This window comes from Plecotus auritus, assembly GCF_963455305.1.
Source record: "Plecotus auritus genome assembly, chromosome: 6".
In the NCBI taxonomy this organism is placed as follows: domain Eukaryota; kingdom Metazoa; phylum Chordata; class Mammalia; order Chiroptera; family Vespertilionidae; genus Plecotus; species Plecotus auritus.
In genome coordinates, this window is record NC_137773.1 from 83990335 (window position 1) to 84014407 (window position 24073).

The 24073-nt window shown below is 45.4% G+C and overlaps 1 protein-coding gene across 7 annotated transcripts in view; it reads right to left on the reverse strand.

Annotated features, from left to right (window-relative positions):
* Nucleotides 1–22203, reverse strand: part of LOC308252274 (zinc finger protein 77-like) — a 35232-nt gene extending 13029 nt beyond the window's left edge. For 2 of the 7 annotated variants that reach the window (XM_080676638.1, XM_080676639.1), the window contains exons 1-5: nt 22078–22193; nt 11692–11830; nt 9264–9390; nt 8033–8222; nt 7282–7694 (exon numbers count right to left, since the gene is read on the reverse strand). In XM_080676638.1, the coding sequence (XP_080532764.1) occupies nt 7282–7694; nt 8033–8222; nt 9264–9390; nt 11692–11830; nt 22078–22172 (964 nt within the window). In that variant the 5' untranslated portion in view covers nt 22173–22193. Of the gene's footprint in view, nt 1–4310; nt 7695–8032; nt 8223–9263; nt 9499–11691; nt 11974–16411; nt 16482–22077 lie in introns of those variants that run through there. The other 5 variants (XM_080676635.1, XM_080676634.1, XM_080676633.1 and 2 more) reach the window with 5 other exon arrangements.
* Between the last annotated feature and the right edge of the window lie 1870 nt (nt 22204–24073).

Genomic DNA, 24073 nt, shown 5'->3' on the forward strand with positions numbered 1-24073 from the left:
ACTGTGTCCATTAAATGCAAACAAAAAAGGAGAAGTGGTGCACACCTGATGGTCAGATTGATTTAAATAGTATTCCTGGCATAGAGCCTTGTCCATGTCTAGGGCTTGGGCTTTGTTGGTCTTCCGCTGCTCAGCTGTTTCATCTGTTAGCAACGCTGGTGCTAATGGGTCGTCTGCATCGGGAGCACGTCACAGAGCCTGGGTCGATGGCAGCACTGTGCGCATCTGCAGTGCTGGGGACCACTTACCTTTCAAAATGTCTAAACATATTCTTCCCAACTTGTCTACATTAGGATAAGTTTTGGTCATGAAGTGGACTTTAGGGGCTGCCACTGGGTATTCTTCTGGAAGGAATAGTTCAACTCTAAAAGTCCCTCCCTCTAAGTGGGAATCCTGGGGGCCAGTATGACCACATGAAAATAGCAGGTATTGCTCTCATCAGGTTCTGCTTTAATCCCGAGAACCTGTTTTACCAGTAAACGCTGGGTTTCCTTGACAATCCTATGGGGCAGCCCTGCCATCTTGTCATATACTAAATTCGGCCTCTGGTCTAGTCTCGGCTGGAGGGTATCTTCCTTTAAAAATGTATTTTTTTAAAAACTCATTTCAGAGAGGAAGAGAGAGGGAGAGATAGAACCATCAATGATGAGAGAGAATCATTAAAGGGCTGCCTCCTGCACGCCCACACTGGGAATCCAGCCAGCAACCCAGGCATGTGCTCTGGGAATCAGACCAATGATCTAGTAGTTCATAAGTCCGTGCTCAATCACTAAGCCAAGCCGGCGGGCAAGGGTATTTTTTAAGTGAGTAGAACACGTTCCAGGTGTTTTGGCCCTATTTAATCAGTGTATTAAAAGTTTCCAGGTACAATCGTAATTTAAGTTTTGAGTGCTTTTTCTTAAATGAGTGAAAATGGGAATACAACCACCTATTATACAGTATTACAAAATTCTCTAGGCACACTCAAAAACGGATCTAAAAGACATTTCCGTGCAGTGTAATGCGCACACCTGAGAATTCTAACACCTCACACCTGTGGCTCAGAGAGACTCGGTTCTACAGAGGCTGGGGTCTCTGGGCTTCATCCCCAGGAGGAGAAGAAACGGGAGCCCAAGATTTCCCGACCCAAGCCCCAACCTAAAGTGGGAGGGGGACGGGGCCTCCGGTTCAAAGGTCCTGAGTCAAAACCAAGCGGAACTTTGCATACTCGCTGTGACGTCACTGTTGAGTGTCTTTGTTCTTGATTAGGGGCACAGAGCCACAGTGAACCCACCCCCAGGGCAATCCCTGACACCAGAAGTGATCAGTCGTGTTGTCCTGCCCCGGGTCCGGATCAGGGACGCCACGCGGGAAAACTGAGTCAGTACTTCCCGTTATAAATGGAGGACAAAGGCGGGCGCCCAGAAGCGCGGAGTGGCCGCGACAGCCAGCTGAGCTGTTTTAGCCAGAACCCCATGCAGGGCGGTGGGAGTCAGGCAGGGAAGGGCTGAAGCAAACAGCCGGCCTTTCCGCCCGGCTCGCTGTGGGACCTGCTCCCCCGCCCAGCACTCCAGCTCCAGAGGTCTGAAACGCTGTCCAATGGGAGGCCACGGGGGCGGGGCCAAGAGTAACGTGCCGGGGGCAGGTCGGAGGCTTGTTTATTGTGGAGATGCGGTATCACCGTCCAATCAGCGTTCCCGAAAGATAATCAGCATCTGGTCCAATCAGCGTTCCCGAGAGGAGGAGGACCTGGACCACTGTCCATTCAGGGTGAATCGCCTGGACAACCGTCCAATCCTGGCCGTGGGCGGGCGGGCTCGCAGCCTGCGCCTGAACAGCTCCCTCTGGCTTTTGTGCAGGTGCTGCGGTGCCGTCAGGGACTTCCAGCGACCCCTTAGGGCCGTGGTGGGCAAACTGCGGCTCGCGAGCCACATGCGGCTCTTTTGCCCCTTGAGTGTGGCTCTTCCACAAAATACCACGGCCTGGGCGAGTCTATTTTGAAGAAGTGACGTTAGAAGAAGTTTAAGTTTAAAAAATTTGGCTCTCAAAAGAAATTTCAATCGTTGTACTGTTGATATTTGGCTCTGTTGACTAATGAGTTTGCCTGACCACTGCCTTAGGGTGAGTTCTTGGGGCCCGGTCCCGAGTGGGGGCGGGGGGGGGGGATGGGATGTATTCAAACCATCCCGAACATGTTGTAAGCGATGGGGGGGAGGCGGGGAGGCGGGGAGGCGAATGGAGCGGCTTCTCCACCGACCGGAGTCCTTGGCGGGGTAGGGGATGGAGGGAGAGCGGACATAACCCCGTTGCCAGCCGTCAGGGTCTGGGAGATGAGTGGGCGTTGTAAGGTAGGTGCGGCTCCTCCCGGACGAGGTTAAGATTTTATTTCAAAGCCTGTTCCATTAGGGACAATGCTTGGATCTCAGAGCGGCGTCCTCGTCTTAAATCAGACAGAAAAGGGCTTTTCTTTTCAGTGGAAGAAGGTGAGCAGGACTGGGTATGACAGGACCCGGCCTCGCAGTGGTCAGCGCATTCTCGGCTCATGTCAGCTGGGCCTTGTTCAGACGTCGGGGGCGGGGATGGGGCGGTGGGGGGGGTGGTTAATGTCTGGACCTGCGGGGAAGCAGGAGCCTGAAAAATGTTTGGGTATGAAATGGGCAATTGCGATCATTTGGTGAAGCATGTAAAAAAAAAAAAGAAAAGAAAAACCCGAACTTCCTAAGGAGAGACTTTACAAAGAAATATTACAAGGAATGGGGAAAAGGGACTGTGCACTCAGGGCAAGAACGCTCTGACCATATGATATGCAAGTGTCTCAAGAGTTGGGCCAAATAGTTTTTCTTTTTTTTTTTTTTTAGAGCAGAGTGAACAAATGCAGAAAGAACCAGGTGTAGTTGGGATGGCAGGTCCCTGAGACCAACCTGTCCTCAGGAGGGCTGTTGTGTAGCGGCTTAGGTTGAGGATAGGCCAACTGCAGGGGCCTGGGGGGTAGGAGAGAAGCTAAACCAAAGTCTGGCCAACAGGCATTTGCTCTGCTTGGTCAGTGGAGATGAGCAATTCAGTTCATCAACAATGAAGCATGGAAGGGGATTTGAGGCGTCTGCATCCAGCCTTGTCCTGGATAAAAAAAGTGAAGGAGGTTCTTGCATCATGCCCTTTTCCAGAACAAATGGATTGGGGAGGGGGGTAGTGCTTCCTCACACCTGCCATGGATGTTACCAGAAGCACAGGTCTGGGAGGATTCAGCTCTGTCACCTGACACGTGTGAGCAGCCTGTGTCCAACTCAGCACTATGTTTCCCCGTATTCAAGCCTCAGGTTTCAGTAGATGTAGAATGAATGAATTTTTTTTTTTTGGCCTGTTTTCCTTATTAAGACTCTTAGTAGTAGAGTCTCAGGTCTTTGTTGTCATGGGGCTGAACCATGGACATCTCTGGGAGAAACTGTCTCAGTACAGGAAATGTCCTCTCTTCCAGTATAATTTTGGGGCAAATACATGGAATTCCACATCTTTATGAGGTGGGTGGAGATAAGGATCTAAATGTTCATAAAAGTGGTAGTGAGTCCAGCTGGCGTAGCTCAGCGGTTGAGCGTCCACGGTTGGATTCCCAGTCAGGGCACATGCCCAGGTTTCGGTCTCAGTCCCTAGTGTGGGGCATGCAGGAGGCAGCCGATCAATGCTTCTCACTCATCATTGATGCTTCTCTCTCCCTCTCTGAGATCAATAAAAATATATTTTTTAAAAGTGGTGGTAGTAAAAATAAAAAGTAAGTGGTAGTGATTCTTTCATTCAGGATGCAGTTTGTGACACCAACTGATCCCACTTGCTGTTAGTAGCTGGCCATGAATTGATCTCCCTTCCCCCACCTTTAGTTCCTATGTGTTCATTTCTTTCATGTGGTTTCTACCACCTAAATTGCCTTAATTTTTGTCCATCTAATGTGTGACCCAGAATCTCCTTGTGGTGACATATGAATTTTACTGATCAACATTGAGGCAGGTCATGTTGTTTAAACTTCTGTGAAATAATTTTAAGTCGTTTGGTCGCCTTTTATTGACTTATGTGTTTATTGATTTCTGATGTTTTCTTAGATGCTCTGGGCAGGAATCCTGTTTCATTTGCAGATACTGTATACATTTTCTCTGGAATATGGTTTATCTTTTCACTCTATTCTGTGCTGGTGAATAGAGTGTTCATGTGAATAGAAATGAATTTTTCCATCTCTTCCGTTGTAGCTTGTTCTTTTCCCCCTTATATTAGAAAACTCTACTGGGAAGTCATAGTACACGTGATTCTTGTTCTGAAAGTGTTCTATTTAAATTTGCATCAAGTTGGTTATGTTACATCAAGTCGATAAAAGGACCTTCATTGTCCCCTTTGGATAACCATTTCTCATCCACTGTGTGTTAAAATGTCCGTCATTTCCCCCCTGGGGCCATGCCTGCTCTGGCAGAGACTCATGTCCCACAAATAGTCCAGTGTCAGTGACCTCCGTGGGTCCCTCCTTCGGCTGCACTGTGCTGTCCCAGTTACTGTTGTGACTTAAATGGCTTCATGTGTTTCTGGGAAAGTTCTTCCACCTTGTTCTGTAGAAATGTAGCTCTTTAGACATTTGCATTTTGTCATTTTAGTTTTAACAAGTAGTTTTCCAGAAATTAAAAAAAAACAACCCTACCGAGTTTTAGATTTAATGGAAGTTTATTAAAACTCTGCATCGTTTGGGAGAGTTGCTATCATGGTGGCATTGAGTTTCCATTCAGAGAACATGCACCTTTTCCATGTCTTTCTTTATGCTTTGATGTCACTGAGTCTGTTTTATAATTTTTTCATTATGATCACTGTATATCCGTCAGTAGACGTTGTACTGGAAAAGCCTACAGTTGTCCTCCTATCTTTCTCCTTTACTTTCACACCGAATACTTCACTTCTGACACATTTGGCTACCAGATAAAGGAGCATTTCCACTCAAGAAGCAATTCTGTGACACCAGCCAGATGTCCTGCAGTCTAACTCAATTCTAACTCTCTGTCTACCTGGAGATAGGACATATGTAATACTTTGAACAATACATATATTTTTTAAAAAGTACATATGTTGTTACTTAATGTGATCAGTAGATCAGTGAGTAAAATAAGTAAAAATAAAATTACATCATTTCACATAAAAAAATAAAAACCACTTAATCTAATCACTATGCTGTTACATCTGAAACTAATACAAAATAATATTGAATGTAGACTGTAATTTAAAAAACTTTTTACATTTTAAGTATTTTAAATAATATAAAAGGGATAATATGTTTAACACTAAGAATTTACAAATATAAACAAAATTTTGCCATTTTATTTTAATTTTTTAAAATATATTTTTATTGATTTCAGAGAAGGGAGAGGGAGAGAGAGAGAGAAATTTCAATGGTGAGAGAGAATCACTGATTGGCTGCTTCCTGCATGCTTCAGACTGGGGATCAAGCCTGCAACCTGGGCATGTGCTATGACCAGAATCAAACCATGCTCAACCACTGAGCCAAACTGGCCAGGCAAAATTTTGCCATTAAAAACAAAAGTGGGGGTTGCCAAAACCGGTTTGGCTCAGTGGGTAGAGCGTCGGCCTGCGGACTGAAGGGTCCCGGGTTCGATTTCGGTCAAGGGCATGTACCTTGGTTGCAGGCACATCTCCAATAGGAGGTGTGCAGGAGGCAGCTGATCGATGTTTCTCTCTCGTCGATGTTTCTAACTCTCTATCCCTCTCCCTTCCTCTCTGTAAAATATCAATAAAATATATTAAAAAAAAAAAAAGTGGGGGATTCCCAGCAATTCTTAACTGTTGTATGATATTCAGCAAATCACTTTGGCTTTCTGGGCCTGTTTTCCCAACTGTAAATTTGACTAAAAAATCACTAAATTATGAAAAAAAAAGTCCAAGATAATAAAATATGTGTAGTACTTTAGGGACAAAGAGAAATATTTCTTGTCTCAAGTTTTCATATCAGCAACATGAACCAGAATAATCATATTTACAATAATTAAAAGATTTCATTCCTGCTCGGAATTTTCATGTACAAAATAAGTGAAGTACTATATCTGAAGACCTTTCCTTATTCTTTCCATCCATACAGTTTTATCTCCAGTGTGTTTGCTCACACCACAAATTTTAAGGGAAGAATGAAGGCATCACATGGTTCTTGTATTCAGAATTTCTGTTCATCGTATGTCTTCACATGTGCCTGCAGATATCAAGATACGTGAAGTCCTTCCCACATTGCTGACATTCAGGTATTTTTTTCACTATGCGTTCTCACATGTTTTCTCAGGGATGTGGGATACCTGAAGGCTTTCCCACATTGCTGGCATTCATCAGGTTTCTCCCCAGTATGTGTCCTTGCATGTACTCGCAGGTTGTCAGGATACCTGAAGGTTTTCCCACACTCCTTACATTCATAGGGTTTCACCCCAGTGTGTGATCTCATATGTCCTTGAAGGGAGCAGAGACGACTAAAGGCTTTCCCACATTGCTGACACTCAAAGGGTCTCTCCCCACTGTGCATTCTAACATGTATTCGAAGGGATGAGAGAAAACTGTAGGATTTCCCACATTCTTTACATTCATAGGGTTTCACTCCACTGTGTATTCTCATGTGACCTTGAAAATGTTGAAGCTGCCTAAAAGCTTTCCCACACTCCTTACATTCATAGGATTTCTCCCCACTGTGTGTTCTCACATGTTTTTGAAGGTAAGAGTGACTAGTGAAGGCTTTGCCACACTGCTGACATTCATAGGGTCTCTCCCCAGTGTGTGTCCTCACATGTACTCGCAGGGATGCAGCATACCTAAATGCTTTCCCACAGTGCTGACATTCACAAGGTCTCTCCCCAGTGTGTGTCCTCGCATGTACTTGTAGGTTTGCTGGAAACCTGAAAGCTTTACCACATTGCTGACATTCATAGGGTTTCACTCCACTGTGTGTTCTTACATGTCCTCGAAGGGAGGAGTGACGACTAAAGGTTTTCCCACAGTGCTGACATACATAGGGTCTCTCCCCACTGTGCGTTCTTGCATGTTCTTGCAGATTTGTGAGATACCTGTAGACTTTTCCACACTCCTTACATACATAGGGTTTCATTCCACTGTGTGTTCTCACGTGTCTTCTAAAGTATTTAAGACTACTGAAAACTTTCCCACATGCCTTACACTCATAGGATCTCTCTCCAATGTGAGTTCTCACATGTCCTGTAAGGTAAAAGTAATACATAAAGGCTTTTCCACATACTTTGCACACATGAATTTTCTGTCCACACTGACCTCTCACATGTCTCCGAAAGGATGAGTGGCAGGTGAAAGCTTTTCCACATTTCTTACATTCAATAGAGTTTTTATTATTGAGACTCTTCACATATTTCTTAGATGCTCTCCCAGAATCCTGACATTTATAGGGTTTCTCCACAAGATCAGTTCTCTCCTGAGTACTCAGGCATGAAACCAACCTGCAGGGTTGTCCACATTCCTCACATGGATGAGGTTCATGTCCAGTGGGAGATCTCTGATGATTTATAAGGAAAGAACAATCCACGAAGACTTTTCCACACTTAGTGCATTCATAGTGTTTCACTCCAGTGGTATGTCTCTCATCCACAGGAAGATTTGTGATCTGGTTCAGGGTGTCTCCACATTGATTACCTTCCTTAGTTTCACAGAGACTCTCCACAAAATGACTTCTATTCAAAACAGGAAACACACTATTAGTGATTAATGATCATAAATGGTTTCTTTATTAATGATTATTGATGGTTCTAATGACCACATATTTACCATTTTCAATGCACAGGTATGTTTTTGGTACTGTCTGCATTATTCCATCATGAAACAAGCTTATTGCTCTGGCTAAGCTAAAATAGGGCCATAACTTACATACAGGGTCTCCTGATCATTGTTTCCATCTGAGTTCTGTTTCAGACACTCAATAGCTACATCACATTTAGGAAAATAGTGTCTCGTGAAAATTCTCTGAGTACCCTATTGATTAGCTAGCTAGGTTTGTACATTTTCTACTCACCTGAGATGCCTCTCTTGAGGTTGGTGCTCATCTGAAATGTTATAAACTGTAAAGTTTTCTCCAAAAACAGACCAGGAATCACTTCTTATGAATCTTAGTATTTTCTCTTCACTGGATATTTCATTCTCCAAAGTATCCTGCCCAGGACATGATGCTTGGGTTTTAACTTGAGTGAAACAATCTGTAACAACTGATAGCATAATTCAATTAAATTCCTGGGAAAGAAATGGTGAAATAAAGAAAAGAACAATGTATGGATTTATTTTCATATACTGATCCAAAAGTATAAATAAATTTTATAAGGAAGAATAAGTTTGTAAGCAAAGAAAAACTCTAAGGACCTTTGCTATTTGGGACTTCAGCAATAATAGGAAAAGTGAGTCAAAATGGCAGCCTTGTCACTAAGAAATACTATAAAAAAGATAAAAGACCAAATATAAATATTATAAAAAATGCAAAGTAGGGAGGAACGCCAGAATGCACATGCCCTAATGTTCCCTTTACAGGAGGAGATGCCAAAGTCTTCCCAAGTGAGTGAGGATACATAAAAAGTCCAACAGGAATGCAGGGTAAATGTAAAACGTCACCCTCTCAAACAGACTGAGTCACGTTTCTAACAGATTTGTCCAAATATCAATCCCTTTTCCAGAATCTTTTCCTCCTGCAGGTTGTTCTCTGGAGTTCTCAGACACACAGGCCCTTAAATGAAGCCTTTCTTCACAGTCCCCAGCTGCCATTAGGAGATTGATGGTGTGTTTGGCTGATGCCCTGCCCCTGGAGAAAAGGTCCTCATGATGGAGGATGGAGGGCAACATACAATCTATGAGAAGGGCCCATACTTGGGCTTCATGGCCAGTGATGATGTACAGTGTGGATTTAATTGTAGCATGACCATGTCAAATATGCATTAATCACAGTGTAACTGTTTCAAGGGTGAGAACCATAAAGCTGTTTTCACAGCAAACTGGAGACTATGCTCATTCTTATAAAAATTAGGGAGCCTCAGACTTGTTCAAGAGAAATAAAAAGTCAATTTAATATATAAAACTTTTTTTATCATGAAAAAGATATTTGACTCTAGATATGTTCCATGAAGGCTTGGATTGCATCTGTCTTTTTTTTTTTTTTTTTTTTTTCAACATATTGCCCTTCTTGGGCCCAATAAAAAAAGAACAATTGTAAGAAATACTTTTTCCTTAAAAGACTAAGTGAGGGATAAAACCATCCTTACCCACTGAGGCCAGGTTCCTGAAGGTCTCCAGCATCACTTCTCTGTAGAGCTTCCTCTGAGCACCATCCAGCAAAGCCCACTCTTCCCGAGTGAAGCACACAGCCACATCCGCAAAGACCACCGTGTCCTGAAACATCCCACATATTCTATTTCAACAAAGCACCTCTTCACCAGCATGTGCAGGAGGATGGGGGAGGCTGGAACGGAACTTAATTCCGACACCTAAGCTCATGCTCTTTTGGGAAATGACAATAAGCAAGCAAATAAAATGCATTATAGTCAATAGTGGTAAGAGCTTGGAACCATGAAGCAAAGTACAAGAACAAGTGATATAAACTTATCCTATACTAGAGGCCCGGTGCACGAAATTCGTGCACGGGGGTGGGAGGGGTGTGTCCCTCGGCCCAGCCTGCACCCTCTCCAATCTGGGACCCCTTGAGGGATGTCTGACTGCCCGTTTAGGCCCGATCCTGGTGGGATATCCCTCTCACAATCCAGGACTACTGGCTCCCAACCACTCACCTGCTTGCCTGCCTGATTGCCCCTAACTGCTTCTGCTTGCCAGCCTGATCACCCCCTAACCACTCCCCTGCCAGCCTGATCATCGCCTAACTGCTCCCCTGCTGGCCCTGCTGCCCCCAACTGCCCTCCCCTGAAGGCCTGGTTTCTCCCAACTGCCCTCCCCTGTTGGCCTGATCGCCCACAACTGCCCTCCCTGCTGGCTATCTTGTGGCGGCCATCTTGTGTGTTGGAGTGATGGTCAATTTGCATATTACCTCTTTATTATATAGGATAATAAAAGTGTAGTACACAAATTGTCCCCGCAATCAGGAGTTCCTCCAGGAGTTTGACCAGGGGGCGTGGCCGACCAGGGGAAGGGAGGGAGGCCCTGGCCAGCAGCCGGCAGCTGCTAGGGACTCTACCAGTGCACGAATTTCGTGTATTGGGCCTCTAGTCCATACATAATTAAAAAGAATGGCTTTTACTGTTATATAGCAGATTCTGAGTATGTTAAAGACTGAAAATGAGTCCTGGCTGGTTTTTCTCAGTGGTTAGAGCATCAGCTCGTGGACCTAAGGGTCTCAGGTTTGATTCCGGTCAAGGGCACATGCCCCGGTTGCAGGCCTGATCCCCAGTAGGGGTTATGCAGGAGGCAGCCTATCAATGGTTCTCTCTAATAATTGATGTTTCTATCTCTCCCTCTTCTTTCCTCTCTGAAATCAATAAATATATATATTTTTTTAATCAATAGAAAAAATATCCTGGGGTGAGGATTAAAAAAGACTGAAAATGAAATCATCGTTCAGATAATGTAGAATCAAATACTACTTGGCTTGCTCAAAAGTTATTCTCAGCTCCAAGACCTGGAACCAGGATGTCAGACAGTCATGAACACTGAGATTTCCAGTGCTGCTTGATCTAAACCAGTGGCAAACTTATTCGTCAACAGAGCCAAATATCAACAGTACGATTGAAATTTCTTTCGAGAGCCAAATTTTTTAAACTTCTTCTAACGCCACTTCTTTAAAATAGACTTGCCCAGGCTGTGGTATTTTGTGGAAGAGCCACACTCAAGGGGCCAAAGAACCGCATGTGGCTTGCGAGCCGCGGTTTGCCGACCACGGATCTAAACAGCTTTCACCTTGTAAGTCAACAGTGTTCTGGAGCCTGGTCTAGTCCCCTCATATCTGACAGAGGCAGAGACACAACCCCTCCCCCGATGAGGTGGACACTGTGGGCACAGGTGTAGGCCAAGCTTGGGGCCTGGCACACTGTTGGGTAAAAGGGGAACTTGGTTCCTGAAGAAATTTTCAAGCCAGCAGGCCTCGCAAATAAACAACTGAGTGCCTGGAATTTGAGAAAAATCGTCCCACAAAGAAGAATCACTGAGGGATCTAATGGTAATAGAGCTAAAGGCGACTTTAACAGAGAGAAAAAAAACTACCTAATGTGTATTTTAGAGCAATGTTGAGTTGGATGACAAACACCAATAAAATAAAGGGCAAAAAATTATTTTAAAAGTTGAAATTTTTAAAAACTGTGATCTCTCAAAATTTAAAAAAACACAGCAACCCCCCCCCCCCCCCGCCCAAAACCAAACCCACAACAAACCCATAACTATATCAGGTAGGGAAAAGGCAACACTACATCAAACCAGGGTTACAACTAGGATTTGCTAATCACATACCTGATACCAGACATATATAGAAAACTCATAGGACCACAATTTTTAAAAAGGCAACAAGATAAATACAAATAACTAAATAATGGGCAAAGAATGTGAGTAGATACTTCTTAAAAGGAAAAATTCATACGGCCAATAAGCACCTAAACTAGGATTCTAGCCATTAGTCATCAAGAAAATGCAAATCAAAACTAAAGCAGGTATCTGTTCACACTACTAAGATGGCTATGAAGACAGACAGACCAGTACTGGTGAGGATGTGAAGAAGTCAACCCGCACATATAGCTTATGGGAAGTAAAGTAGTGAAGCCACTTTGGAACACAGCCTGGCAGGTCCTCAAAATGACGAACATGGTTATCACAAAGCACAGCAATTCCACTCCTGTGTGTTTACATAACCAAGAGAAGGAAAAACAAATATCAGCACAAAACTAGTACAATCATGTGCCAAATAACATTTCAGTCAAGGATGCACTGCATATATGAAAATGGTCCCATAAGATTATAATGGAGCAGAAAAATGCCTATATTTGTAGCCATCGTAGCACAACGCATTACTCCTGTGTTTGTGGTGATGCTGCTGTAAACCTGTGCCACCTGTCATATAAACACATAGCACATACAATAATGTACATATTACTTGATGATGATAATAAAAGACTATGTCACTGCTTTATGCATTCCCCGTGTGCCAAGAACCAAAGAAAGAGGCTGGCAACTCCAGCATTAAGCAGAGTTTATTAAGGAAACTTAGAGACAGAAGCAGAGTCTGTGGTGGCACCAAGACTGTATGGCTCACCCTAGCCAGTTTGGCTCAGTGGATAGAGGGTTGGCCTGTGGACTGAAGGGTCACAGGTTTGATTCCGGTCAAGGGCATATGCCCAGGTTTCTCTCTCATCATTGATGTTTCTATCTCTCTCCCCCTCTCCTTTCCTCTCTCTGAAATCAATAAAAATATATTTTTTAAAAAAGACTATGTCTCTGCAGCAAAAAGGGGATGTGGGTATGATATATAGGGTGTCCCAAAAAAATGTATATACCCTTTAATAGCTGATAACTCAATTTTCACTCCTTTTCAGATTTAACTGATTTAAAATAATGGGTCTTTGAACAAAGAAAATTTATTCTAAAGTGCCACTAGACTTTTTTAATGGGGATACATAAAAGATAAAGTTTACAGTACAAAACTGGCAATAGTCAACAAATTGAGGGCACACAAATACCGAACGAAATAATTCCTAATGTTTGCAATCATTGCTTGGCATTATCAGCAGTGCCTGGATCAGAACAGTCATCAGTTTGAAAACAGGCATGGGAAAAAGAAATTATTAATTTCTGTATATTCTTTTAAAATTTGAAAATGAGCTATCCTATCTAATAAAGAGGGAATATGCTAATTGACCATCACTCCATCACAAAGATGGCTGCACCCACAGCTGAGGCCAAGTTCCCATAAGGAGCCTTAACGAGCAATCAGCAGGGACCTGAGGCTACGCCCTCCCCCGCCCCGTGGGGCTTGACAGGGGACCTCAGACTGTGCCCTCCGCCCTGGTGTCAGGCTGGGGGACCTCAGGCCGCACCTCCCACCCCAGTGCCAGGCCAGGGGACCTGAGGCCACGGCCCCCGCCCAACAAGGCTTGACAGGGAACCTCAAGGTGCACTTCCTGTCCTGGTGCTGGGCTAGGGGACCTCAGGCTGCTCCCCCTGCCCCAGCACCAGGCCGGGTGACCTGAGGCTGTGCCCCCCTGCCTGGCTGGGCTTAACAGGGGACCTCAGGCCGTGCCCCCCACCCAGCGGGGCTTGACAGGGGACCTCAAGGTAAACCCCCAGTGCTGGGTCGGGGGAACTCAGGCCATGCCCCCAACCAGCAGGGTTTGACAGGAGACCTAAGGCTGTGCCCCCCTCCCGGTGCTGGGCCGGGGGACCTGAGGCTGCGCCCCCCTGCCTGGTGGGGCTTGACGGGGGACCTCAGGTCATGCCTCACACCCAGTGGGGCTTGACAGGGGATCTCAGACCATGTCCCCCACCTGGCGGGGCTTGGCAGAGGACCTCAAGGCACGCCCCCAACCCCATTCTGGACTGGGGGACCTCAGGCCACACCCCCAGTCCTGGCACCAAGCCAGGGGACCTGAGGCTACACCCCCTGCCCAGCAGGGCTTGACGGGTGGGACTGGCCGGGTCTGGATCTAGCCCAATGGGGGAGTGGTGGGGCTGGCCAGGTCTGGGTGTCACTCGATTTTGAGGTGGTGCATGTGGGTGAGTGGGGACTTGACTCTGGGTCCCGTGGTGTGCCCCAGACTCTGACAGGAGGAAGGTTTTCATATACATTTTACTAATTTTCTTTCATCTCTGACACTTCTATTATAGAGAAAAGACAAATAGCAATATTAAATTATTTCCTCTAATTAATCCCCTTTAAATGTGCACGAATTTCGTGCACTGGGTCACTAATATGTTAATAAACACTGACTTTATAATCACTCAAAGTGCATCTACATTTTTTGGGGATACCTTAAGAGAAAAGAAGAGGCAGGTGCTAACACAAGTAACCTGTAGCCACGTGGCATGTGCTTGTTAAAAGCAGTAAATAACTAATGGGCCCACTTGACTATACAATAACATTCCTTTCAGGTGATAGGAACCCACTCATCGAGAGGTGAATTGGTACTCAGCTAGCTTTGTAATGATGGACTGGCCATGTTAAGTAATGAGAAAAATTTTGGCTAACAACTATACTTTTTATCGTTATGTTAGACTACTTTTTATACTTGTTTTTAAAAAGTTAGCCCTGGCCTGTGTTTCTCAGTGGTTACACCAAAGGGTCTCGGGTTCAATTCCTGATCAAGGGCACGTACCTGGTTTGCAGGTTCAATCCCTGTCTTGGGTCAGGGCAAGTGTGGGAAGCAACCAATCGATGTGTCTTTCTCACATCAGTGTCTCTCTCTCTCTCTCAAAATCCATAAATAAAAAATTTTAATGTCCTAATATAAGAATAATTGCACAATTCTGTAAATATGCCAGATACCAATGAGTTTTATAAATTAAATAGGTAAACTTTATAATATGTAAATTATATCTCATATAAAACTGTTGTTAAAAAGTTCAGACAGCCCTGGCCTGGTGTCTTAATTGGAGCATCATCCCATACACCAAAGGGTTATGGGTTCGATTCCCAGTCAGGGCTTGATTCCCAGTCAGGGCACATACCTAGGTTGCAGGTTGGAGCCCAGGTCAGGAGGCGTACAGGATGGATGTTTCTCTCTCACCGGGAATCGAACCTGAAACCCTTTGGTGCACGGGATAAAGCTCAATCATCTGAGCCACTCCAGCTGGGCTATTGTATTATTTTCCATATGAATAACTGTAAATCTATTTTTGCCCCACCCTGTATATCCTCCTTAAACTAATGGCATTTTCATTTAAATTACATAGAATTTAACCAAATAAATTAAGAGTAGGAAAATGGAATAAAACTTCAGATGTTTCATAGATTAAACACATTGAGGAGATCTTACCACTTATGGGAAGAGATTTTTTTTAATATTAGATGTAATAGGATAAATGTATAGAAATCAGTAAATATACCTGAGACAACACAAGAGAACACCTGAGAATGTCTGTGATCTTTAAAGAAACAAAATCAGCTGATTCTATCCTCACATACTAAATGCAATTCTCAAAGGATTCCTAGGCCAGGTACTAAATATTCAAAAATCAGTGGTTCAGGGGCAGGGAGTGGGATGGAGGAGGTCACTGAAGGGGAAAGGTGGGGAGGAATCTGTAATACTTTCAACAATAAAAATACATTTAAATAAATAATCAGTGATTCCAAATTGTAGGGGGAAAAAACAGAGTAACACCAAGACCAGAAAGGGACAATTCAAAAAATATTCAAAGGCAACGACAATCATAAATATAGAGGCAAAAGGAGTTTTAAAAGGCAATCTAGCTGAAACCGGTTTGGCTCAGTGGATAGAGCATCAGCCTGCGGACTGAAAGGTCCCAGGTTCGATTTCGGTCAAGGGCACGTACCTTGGTTGCAGGCACATCCCCAGTAGAAGATGTGCAGGAGGCAGCTGATCGATGTTTCTCTCTCATCGATGTTTCTAACTCTCTATCCCTCTCCCTTCCTCTCTGTAAAATATCAATAAAATATATTTTTTAAAAAAAGCAATCTAACCCGGCTGGTGTGGCTCAGTGATTGAGCATCAACCTATTAACCAGAAGGTCATGGTTCAATTCCTGGTCAGGGCACATAACAGGGTTTCGGGCTTGATTTCCAGTGTGGTAGGTGTGCAGGAGGCAGCCAATCAATGATTATCTCTCATCATTTATGTCTCTCTCTCCCTTCCTCTCTGAAATCAGTAAAAATATACATTTTTAAAAAAAGACAGTCTAGCCCTAGTCTGTTTGGCGCAGTAGATAGAGCATCGGCCTGCAGACTGAAGGGTCCCGGGTTCGGTTGCAGGCTCCATCCCCAGCCTGGTCAGGGTGCGTTCGGGAGGCAACCAATCAATGTGTTTCTCTCTCTGTGTCTCTCCCTCTCCCACTCTCTCTAAAAATCAATGGAAAAGTATCCTTGAGTGAGGATTAACAAAAAATCTAATAAATGAATACAAAGAATACTAACTCAAAACCAAGGTCATTTCATTCCAGAAAGGCAAGATGGATTAAATATTGTTTGCCCTAGCTGGTTTTGCTCAGTGGATAGAGTGTTGGCCTGCGGACTGAAGGGTCCCAGGTTCAATACCAGTCAAGGGCACATGCCTGGGTTGCGGGCTCTATCCCCAGTATGGGGCATGCAGGAGGCAGCCAATCAATGATTTTCTCTCATCATTGATATTTCTATCTCTCACTCCCTCTCTGAAGTCAATAAATATACATATATTAAAAATGCTTTTAAAAAATATTGATTGTTCAATGAGTACAATTTATCCCATTAATGAAGAAAAGGCACACTAACCATAGGCTTCCAGTATATAGATGCTGAGGACATGCTGGTCTCATGTCACTGCTCACTGATGACAATAAAACTTAAAGACAAGAAGGGAACAATCAGAAAGAAATGGTATCTACATAAAGCCCAGAGACAACTTCCTATTTAACAGTGAAATGTTACAACTATTCCCTCTGAGATCAGGAACAAAAAGGTGAGGGTGGGCATGTAAACAATTGTACACCTGTGAAGACCTGCCAGTGCAGCGATGGAAAACAAGGATATGGAAAAAGATTTACAAAGGGAAAACACTAAACTTCACTAGTACCAGATGAAAAGATTTAGTATTTAGAAATCCCCCAATCCTACAGACAAATTATTAACTTAAAACTGATCATAGCAGGGGTATTGGTTAAAATTATAATATTAAAAAATCAGTATCACCACCAATAGTACATCTGATAACAGGTTAATATCCAAAATTTATAAAGAACTCCATATAACTCAACACCAAAAAAAAAAAAATCCAATTAAAAAAATAGATGCCCAGGTGGCGTGGCTCAGTGGTTGAGCATCAACCTATGAACCAGGAAGTCACGATTTGATTTCCTGATTGGGGCACATGCTCAGGTTGTGGACAGGAGGCAGACAATCAATGACTCTCTCATCGATGTTTCTATCTTTCTCTCCCTCTCCCTTCCTCTCTCGCAAATCAATAAAAAAATTTTTTTAAAAATGGGCAAAGGACCTAAACAGACAGTTCTCCAAAGAGGACATACAGATGGCCATTAGACATGAAAAGATGCTCAAAGTCACTAATCATCAGAGAGATGCAAATTAAAACCAAAATGAGATATCACCTCATACCAGTCAGAATGGGTATCATTTTTAAAATATATATGTACTAGAGGCACGAAAATTCGTGCACTCGGGGGGGGGGGGGGGGGGAGTTCCCCTCACCTCAGCCCAACCTGCGCCCTCTTGCAGTCCGGGAGCCGTCAGCTGGACATCTTTAGTGTTGCCAAGGAGGCGGGAGCCCCACTGCGCTTGCAGCCATCAGCCCAGCTTGTGGCTGAGTAGAGCTCCCCCTATGGGAGTGCACTGACCACCAGGGGGCAGCTCCTGCGTTGAGCATCTGCCCCCTGGTGGTCAGTACGCATCATAGTGCGTCATTCAGCCATTAGGGTCAATTTGCATATTACCCTTTTATTATATAGGAATAGAGGCCCGGTACACGAAATTCGTGCGGGGGGGGGGGTGTCCCGATTCTGGTGGGATCGGGCCTAAACGGCAGTCGGACATCCCTCTCACAATCCAGGACTGCTGGCTCCCAATCACTCGCCTGCCTGCCTGCCAGATTGCCCCTAACTGCTTCTGCCTGCCAGCCTGATCACCCCCTAACCACTCCCCTGCCAGCCTGATTGATGCCTAACTGCTCCCCTGCCAGTCTGATTGCCCCTTACTGTCCTCCCCTGCCAGCCTGGTCACCCCTAACTGCCCTCCCCTAAAGGCCTGGTCACCCCCAACTGCCCTCCCCTGAAGGCCTGGTCACCCCCAACTGTCCTCCCCTGCAGGCCTGGTCCCCCCAACTGCTCTCCCCTGCAGGCCTGGGTCCCCCTCAACTGCCCTTCCCTGCAGGCCATCTTGTGGTGGCCATCTTGTGTCCACATGGGGACAGCCATCTTTGACCACATGGGGGCAGCCATCTTGTGTGTTGGAGTGATGGTCAATTTGCATATTACTCTTTTATTAGATAGGATAGGATTTTTTTTATTGATTTCAAAAAAGAAGGGAGAGGGAGAGAGAGGTAGAAACATCAGTGATGAGAGAATCATTGATTGGCTGCCTCCTGTACACCCCCTACTGGGGATCGAGCCCGCAACCTGGGCATATGCCCTTGACTGGAATCGAACCTGGGACTCTTCAGTCTGCAGGCTGATGCTCTATCCACTGAGCCAAACCAGCAAGGGCCAGAATGGGAAATCATTAATAAATCAACCAATAAACAAGTGTTGTCAAGGATGTGGAGAAAAGGGAACCCTTATGCACTGTTGGTAAGAATGCAGATTGGTGTAGCCAATGTGGAAAACAGTGTGGAAGTTCCTCAAAAAATTAAAAATGAAACTGTCTTATGACCCAGTAATTCCACTTCTGGGTATATATCCAAAGGAACCCAAAACACTAATTTGAAAGAATATATGCACCTCTATGTTCATTGCAGCATTATTTACAATAGCCAAGCTATGGAAATAACCCAAGTGCCCATTAATAGCTGAGTGAATCAAAAAGCTGTGGTACATATATACAATGGAATATTACTCGGCCATTAAAAACAACAAAATCTTACCATTTGGGACAGCATGAATGGACATAGAGGGTATTATGCTAAGTGAAATGTCAGTGAGAGAAAGATAAATACCACATGATTTCACTTGTATGTGGAATCTAAAGAACAATATAAATGAACAAACAAAACAGAAACAGACTCATATAGAGAGAACAGACTGAGGGTTGCCAGAGGGGAGGGGGTTGGGGGACTGGTGAAGGGATTGAGAAGTACAGACTAGTAAGCTACAAAAGAGTCATTGGGATGTACAGTACAGCATAGGAAATATAGTCAATAATCTACACTAATAAAAGAGAAATATGCAAATTGACCGTCACTTCACAACACCACCAGCCAATCAGGAGTGAGTATGCAAATTAACCCAACAAAGATGGCAGCGGTCCCACCCCCCAACCACTCCGGGCCTCTGGGCAGCACGCATGCAGGCGCGGAGCGGCTGGGTGGGGCAGGATGCCTGCTATGAAGAGGAGGGTGGGGGGCGGAGGGAGCTACAGGAGCGGCACTCCGGCTGGAGTGAAGACTGAAGGCTCCGGCTGGAACGAAGACAGAAGGCGGCAGCCAGAGCAAAGGCCTGGGTCCCAGGTGCCGGAGGAAAACCGGTGCTGGAAGCCAGGGGAAGGAAGGCCTATTGCACGAATCTTAGTGCAATGGGCCTCCAGTATTGTAATAACTATGTGTCATGCCAGCTGGGTACTGGAAATTTCAGGGAGAACCGTTTATAAAGTGTACGATTGTCTAACTACTATGTTGTACACCTGAAAGTAATACAAAATAATATTGACTGTAAACTGTAATTTTAAAAATGTTTAAAATCTATTTCAGTTCTATGTACCGTGATAGGAAGAAAATTACATTTTATTTTAGTCCAAAGCCCATGCCAGACCCAAGGCCAGTGAAATCTCTGGGGTGGGACAAAGGCATTGTTAGCTTTTTGTTGTTGTTAATCCTCACTGGAGGATATTTTTTCCATTGATTTTTTTTAAGAGAGCGAGAGTGGAAGGGAGAGGGAGAGATAGAAACATCAATGTGAAAGAGACACATCAATTGGTTGCCTCCCACATGCACCCCAACCAGGGCCAGGGACTGAGCCTGCAAACGAGGAGCATGCCCTTGACTGGAACTGAACCCAGGACCCTTCAGTTTGAGAGCCAACGCTCTATCCACTGAGCCAAACAGGGCATGAAAATGACATTTTAAAAGATACCACTTAGTCAGTTTCCTTCTCCCTAGGTGCCCAGGTGCCCCACCTGCCTCTGCCACCAACTGTCAAGGACTGGATGAGTGGCAACAAGAATCAAGATGGAACTGGAAGCATTGTGTTCTGTTTCTGGAAATTTTCTGGTTTCCTTTCAATATAGGATGAAAATGGTGATCCCAAAGTCACCTTAATAGAAATTTCTATCCTCTCCAGGAAAATAAAGGGAAGAGTGGCCCAGTGGAGCCAGCTCAGATCCACAGCCTGCTTCCCACAGTGCACAAGGGAACCCAAACACCTTCACCTTTCGAGCTGGGGGGCCAGGCTCTCTCTGCTGACACGTAGTCTAGGATGGCCCCGTCCAGGAAAGGAGTTCGGGGACCCTGAGCCCCTGGAAATCAAACTCTGGATCCCACATACCCTTCTCTCCCTCTTCAGTGTGGGAACAATGCCCTCTCCAGAGCCTCAATGCTTACCAAGGACGTAAGCAATAAGATCTGACTCAAATTAACTCTCAAACTCATCAATTTCCCCCCAACAGTAAAATCCAAAGATTCACTCCCTAAGTCTGACCTTCAGTCTTGCTCAGTTTGCACAAATCATACTTAACTCCAGCAACTCTGTGAATGATGCCAACCCAACCATAAAAGTCACAATTCACAAAACTTGCATTAATCTTTAACATCAAGTGTCACAGACTGTGCACCCTGAATGGAAGAGTCACTATGATTTTTTATGAATCTTTTTAATGTGGATCTCCACCAACCTTGCATGAAGGTGTGAAACTGCATTTTCCCCACAATCTTAATAAAAGAGAGGACATTTACTGTATCTGAAACACTTTTCCTCAGAGGCATCTCTGGTTAAGTGGGGGAATAATATGAGTCAGCAGGACAGACAAAGACCTGAGACACTTACCTACCCTCACTAACATGAAGAAACGAGGCAAATCTGCCAAAACCTGAGGCTGGACTAAGGGAAAGCTCCTAGTGCTCAGCTGGGCACAGAAGAGGCTGTGCAGGCGTCAGGTGACAATGCTGACTCCTCAATCCTTCCTGACCCTGTTCGCCTGGAAACATCCACGGAAGGTGAAAGGAACCACCCCAACCGTTTGTTCTGGGAAAAGGCACATTGCAGGAACCACTGACTTACATAAGGCTCTCAGATGTCTCCCACGTTTACCTCTGACAAAGTCAGAGGCAGACACCCCACATCCCCATTCTCTGGGTCCTAAATGATCGGCTGTACTGTTCCTCCAAGCAGAGCTTGGTTGGGCTTCTCTCCTAACCCCAGAACCCTGAACTCAGGCCTGTCCTCAGCTTTAGCCCACAGACACCCTCTCCTGAGAACACGATGGCCTCCGGGACCTGCTCTCCCAACCACACCAGGTCCCTCCTACATTTGTTGACTCCTCTATAAAAGCAAAACTCAGAAAGCCCAGCTCTTGAGACACTTGTAGATGGAATGGCCTGAGTTCTCCCTGCTGCACAGCCTCTGCCCCAAGTGCAGTCCCCTCTCCTCACCCTGTGCAGTAACTCTTTTGAATGAAAATCTCTTCTTACAAAGCTTGGATTTTTTCAAACTTCACAGGCTTGACCTAGTGATCACAATTTCCCATCTTTTATCCAAGCTTTACTAGTTTATGTCCTCCTGACAGGCCCAGACATTGCCCCTATCCTGTCTGGACAAGCACTGAGGTGTAGACAAAGCCCGCGGACCCGCGCCGAGAATGCGCTGACCACAGGGTGGCAGGTTGCTGTCACGCCGCCTTCCCGCTCACCCTCTGCCACGAAAAAGAAAAGCCCGTTTCTCATTGGAGACGGGCACAGCTCTGAGATCCCAGCCTTGTCCCCACTGCAAGAGTCTTTGAACCAAGTCCGATCTGACGTTATCTGTCAGGTGCAGCTCAGGTCTTCCCACCCGCGTCCACCCCGCCCCCATCCCCTGACCGCCCGCGATGGCGGCCGTCTGGTCCTTCCTCGGTCCCCCAGCTCGGCCAACGCCTCGGAGCCGGGACACGACGCTGGTCAACCCCGCAACCGAGAAAGGACACTCAGAAGGATTGGGGAGTGGGGGGCACGGGCGGCTTCCAGCCGGTCTCGGCCGGTTCGAACCAACACATCCCGGCCTCGGTCCGCTCCGGGCACTCACCATCTCGCGACCGTGCTCCGGGCTCTCGTCCCCTCCGCGGCTCCGCAGCCCGGGAAAGTGGGACAAGATGACAGGACACCCAGGGCCCCTCGCATAGACACCCGAGAGCGCCTCCGCCGGCGGAGATGCCTCAGCGCAGGATGGGAGCGCCCGCCTCCAGCGGTGAGTGCGCGGTTCCCCCGCTGATTGGACAGCGCTGCAGGCACGCGACGTATTGGACGGAACTCCAGGCTGCCCCTTCCTAAGGATTCTGATTGGGCATAACTCCATCACGCCACCACGCCGTAATAGGACAGTTTTTGAGACTCCCCCCTTCCCATGTCTTGATTGGTTAGTCCCTCACCCCGCTCCTGTTACCCTGATTTTGCTCTGGGCCCCGCCTCAGTCTCCCCTCATTGGACAGTCGCAGACCGGGCCTGAGTCTCAGGTGTGGTTGGGAGAGCGGAGATCGCAGGCTGGACCCTGCGAAGTATGGGTTGTGGGCTTCATCCTTCCCTGCTCAGCCCCAGCCCTGCATTCAGTTTCTTCTTCGCAGCATGCCCTGTAAGCCTTAGCCCTTCCCCTTGCTAGTCATTGACCCCCTAACACAACCAGAAACAATGGCCATTCCTTGACTAAAGGTCACAAGGTTTGAGTTTCTGTTAAGCTAAAGATAAAATCATGGCCTAAGTTGTGTTTCAACTCCTGAGCCCTAAAGCAGAACGACACTGGCCACGTCCCCAGTAAACTGAGGGACACCGATGCTGACCTAAAGATCTGAAATTATGATTTACTGCCCTTATCTCATTCTTGACCAACCAGCAAGACCCATGACCCCAAATCCCTTACTCATTAGACTTGTGATTTTGCTCTATACAACCCTTTGTCCATTAAAAATTCAAGGGGGCCTTTGAGCTTCAGCTTCCTGTTCTCTTGGGTGGCCCCATTCATAATAAAAATAACCAATCTTTCTTCACTACATTTCTTGGTGTTTAGTATTTGGCTCTACTAGTGCCAGGTGGTCAAACTTTCTGTTTGGTAACATTCATCCACTGATAGACATGTTCACCTTTTGGCTATTTAGAATAGTGCTACAAGGTACATTCATGTAACCTTTTTGAGTGTCTGTTTTGATATAGGTAAGAGGGAAACAGTAGGGTCATATATAATGCGAGGTTTAACTTTTTGAGGAACCGCCAGCTCTTTTCTATAATGGCTGCATCATTTCACATTCCCACTGGAAGTGTACAAGGGTCCCAATTTCTTCACATCATCCCTTTTTTCTGAATTGCTTCATTCTAGACATCTTAATGGGTAGAAGTGGTATCACCTTGTGGGTTTGATTTGCATTTCCCTGGTGATTATGATGTTGAGAATCTTCTCATGTATTTATTGCCATTTGTATATCATCTTTTGAGAAATGTCCATTCAAGTTCTTTGCCCATTTTTTATTTTGTTTTGTTGTTAATTCTCACCTGAGGATATTTTTCCATTGATGTTTAGAGAGAGTGGAAAGGAGGGGAAGAGACAGAAACATCAATGTGAGAGATACATTGATTGGTTGCCTCAAACATGAGCCCAGGGGTCAAGGGCCAGGGGTCAAGCTGCAACCTGTAGTGCCCCTGACCAGAATTGAACCCAGGACCCTTCAGTCTGTGGGCTGATGCTCTATTCACTGAGCCAAAATAGTTAGGGCTCTTTGCCCATTTTTTAACTGGGTGTTTGCATTTTTGTTGAGATGTGTTATTTTTGTATTCTGGATAATAAAACCTTATCACCTATAGGATTTACTAATGTTCACTCTGTGAGATGTCTTTTCACTCCCTTGTTGGTGTCATTTGATATACAAAAATTTTAAATTTTGCCCAGCTGGCGTGGCTCAGTGGTTGAGCATCGACCTATGAACCAGTAGGTCTTGTTTCGATTCCTGCTCAGAGCACATACCCAGGTTGCAGGCTCGATGCCCGGTGAGGGACATGCAGGAGGCAGCTGATCAATGATTCTCTCTCATCATTGA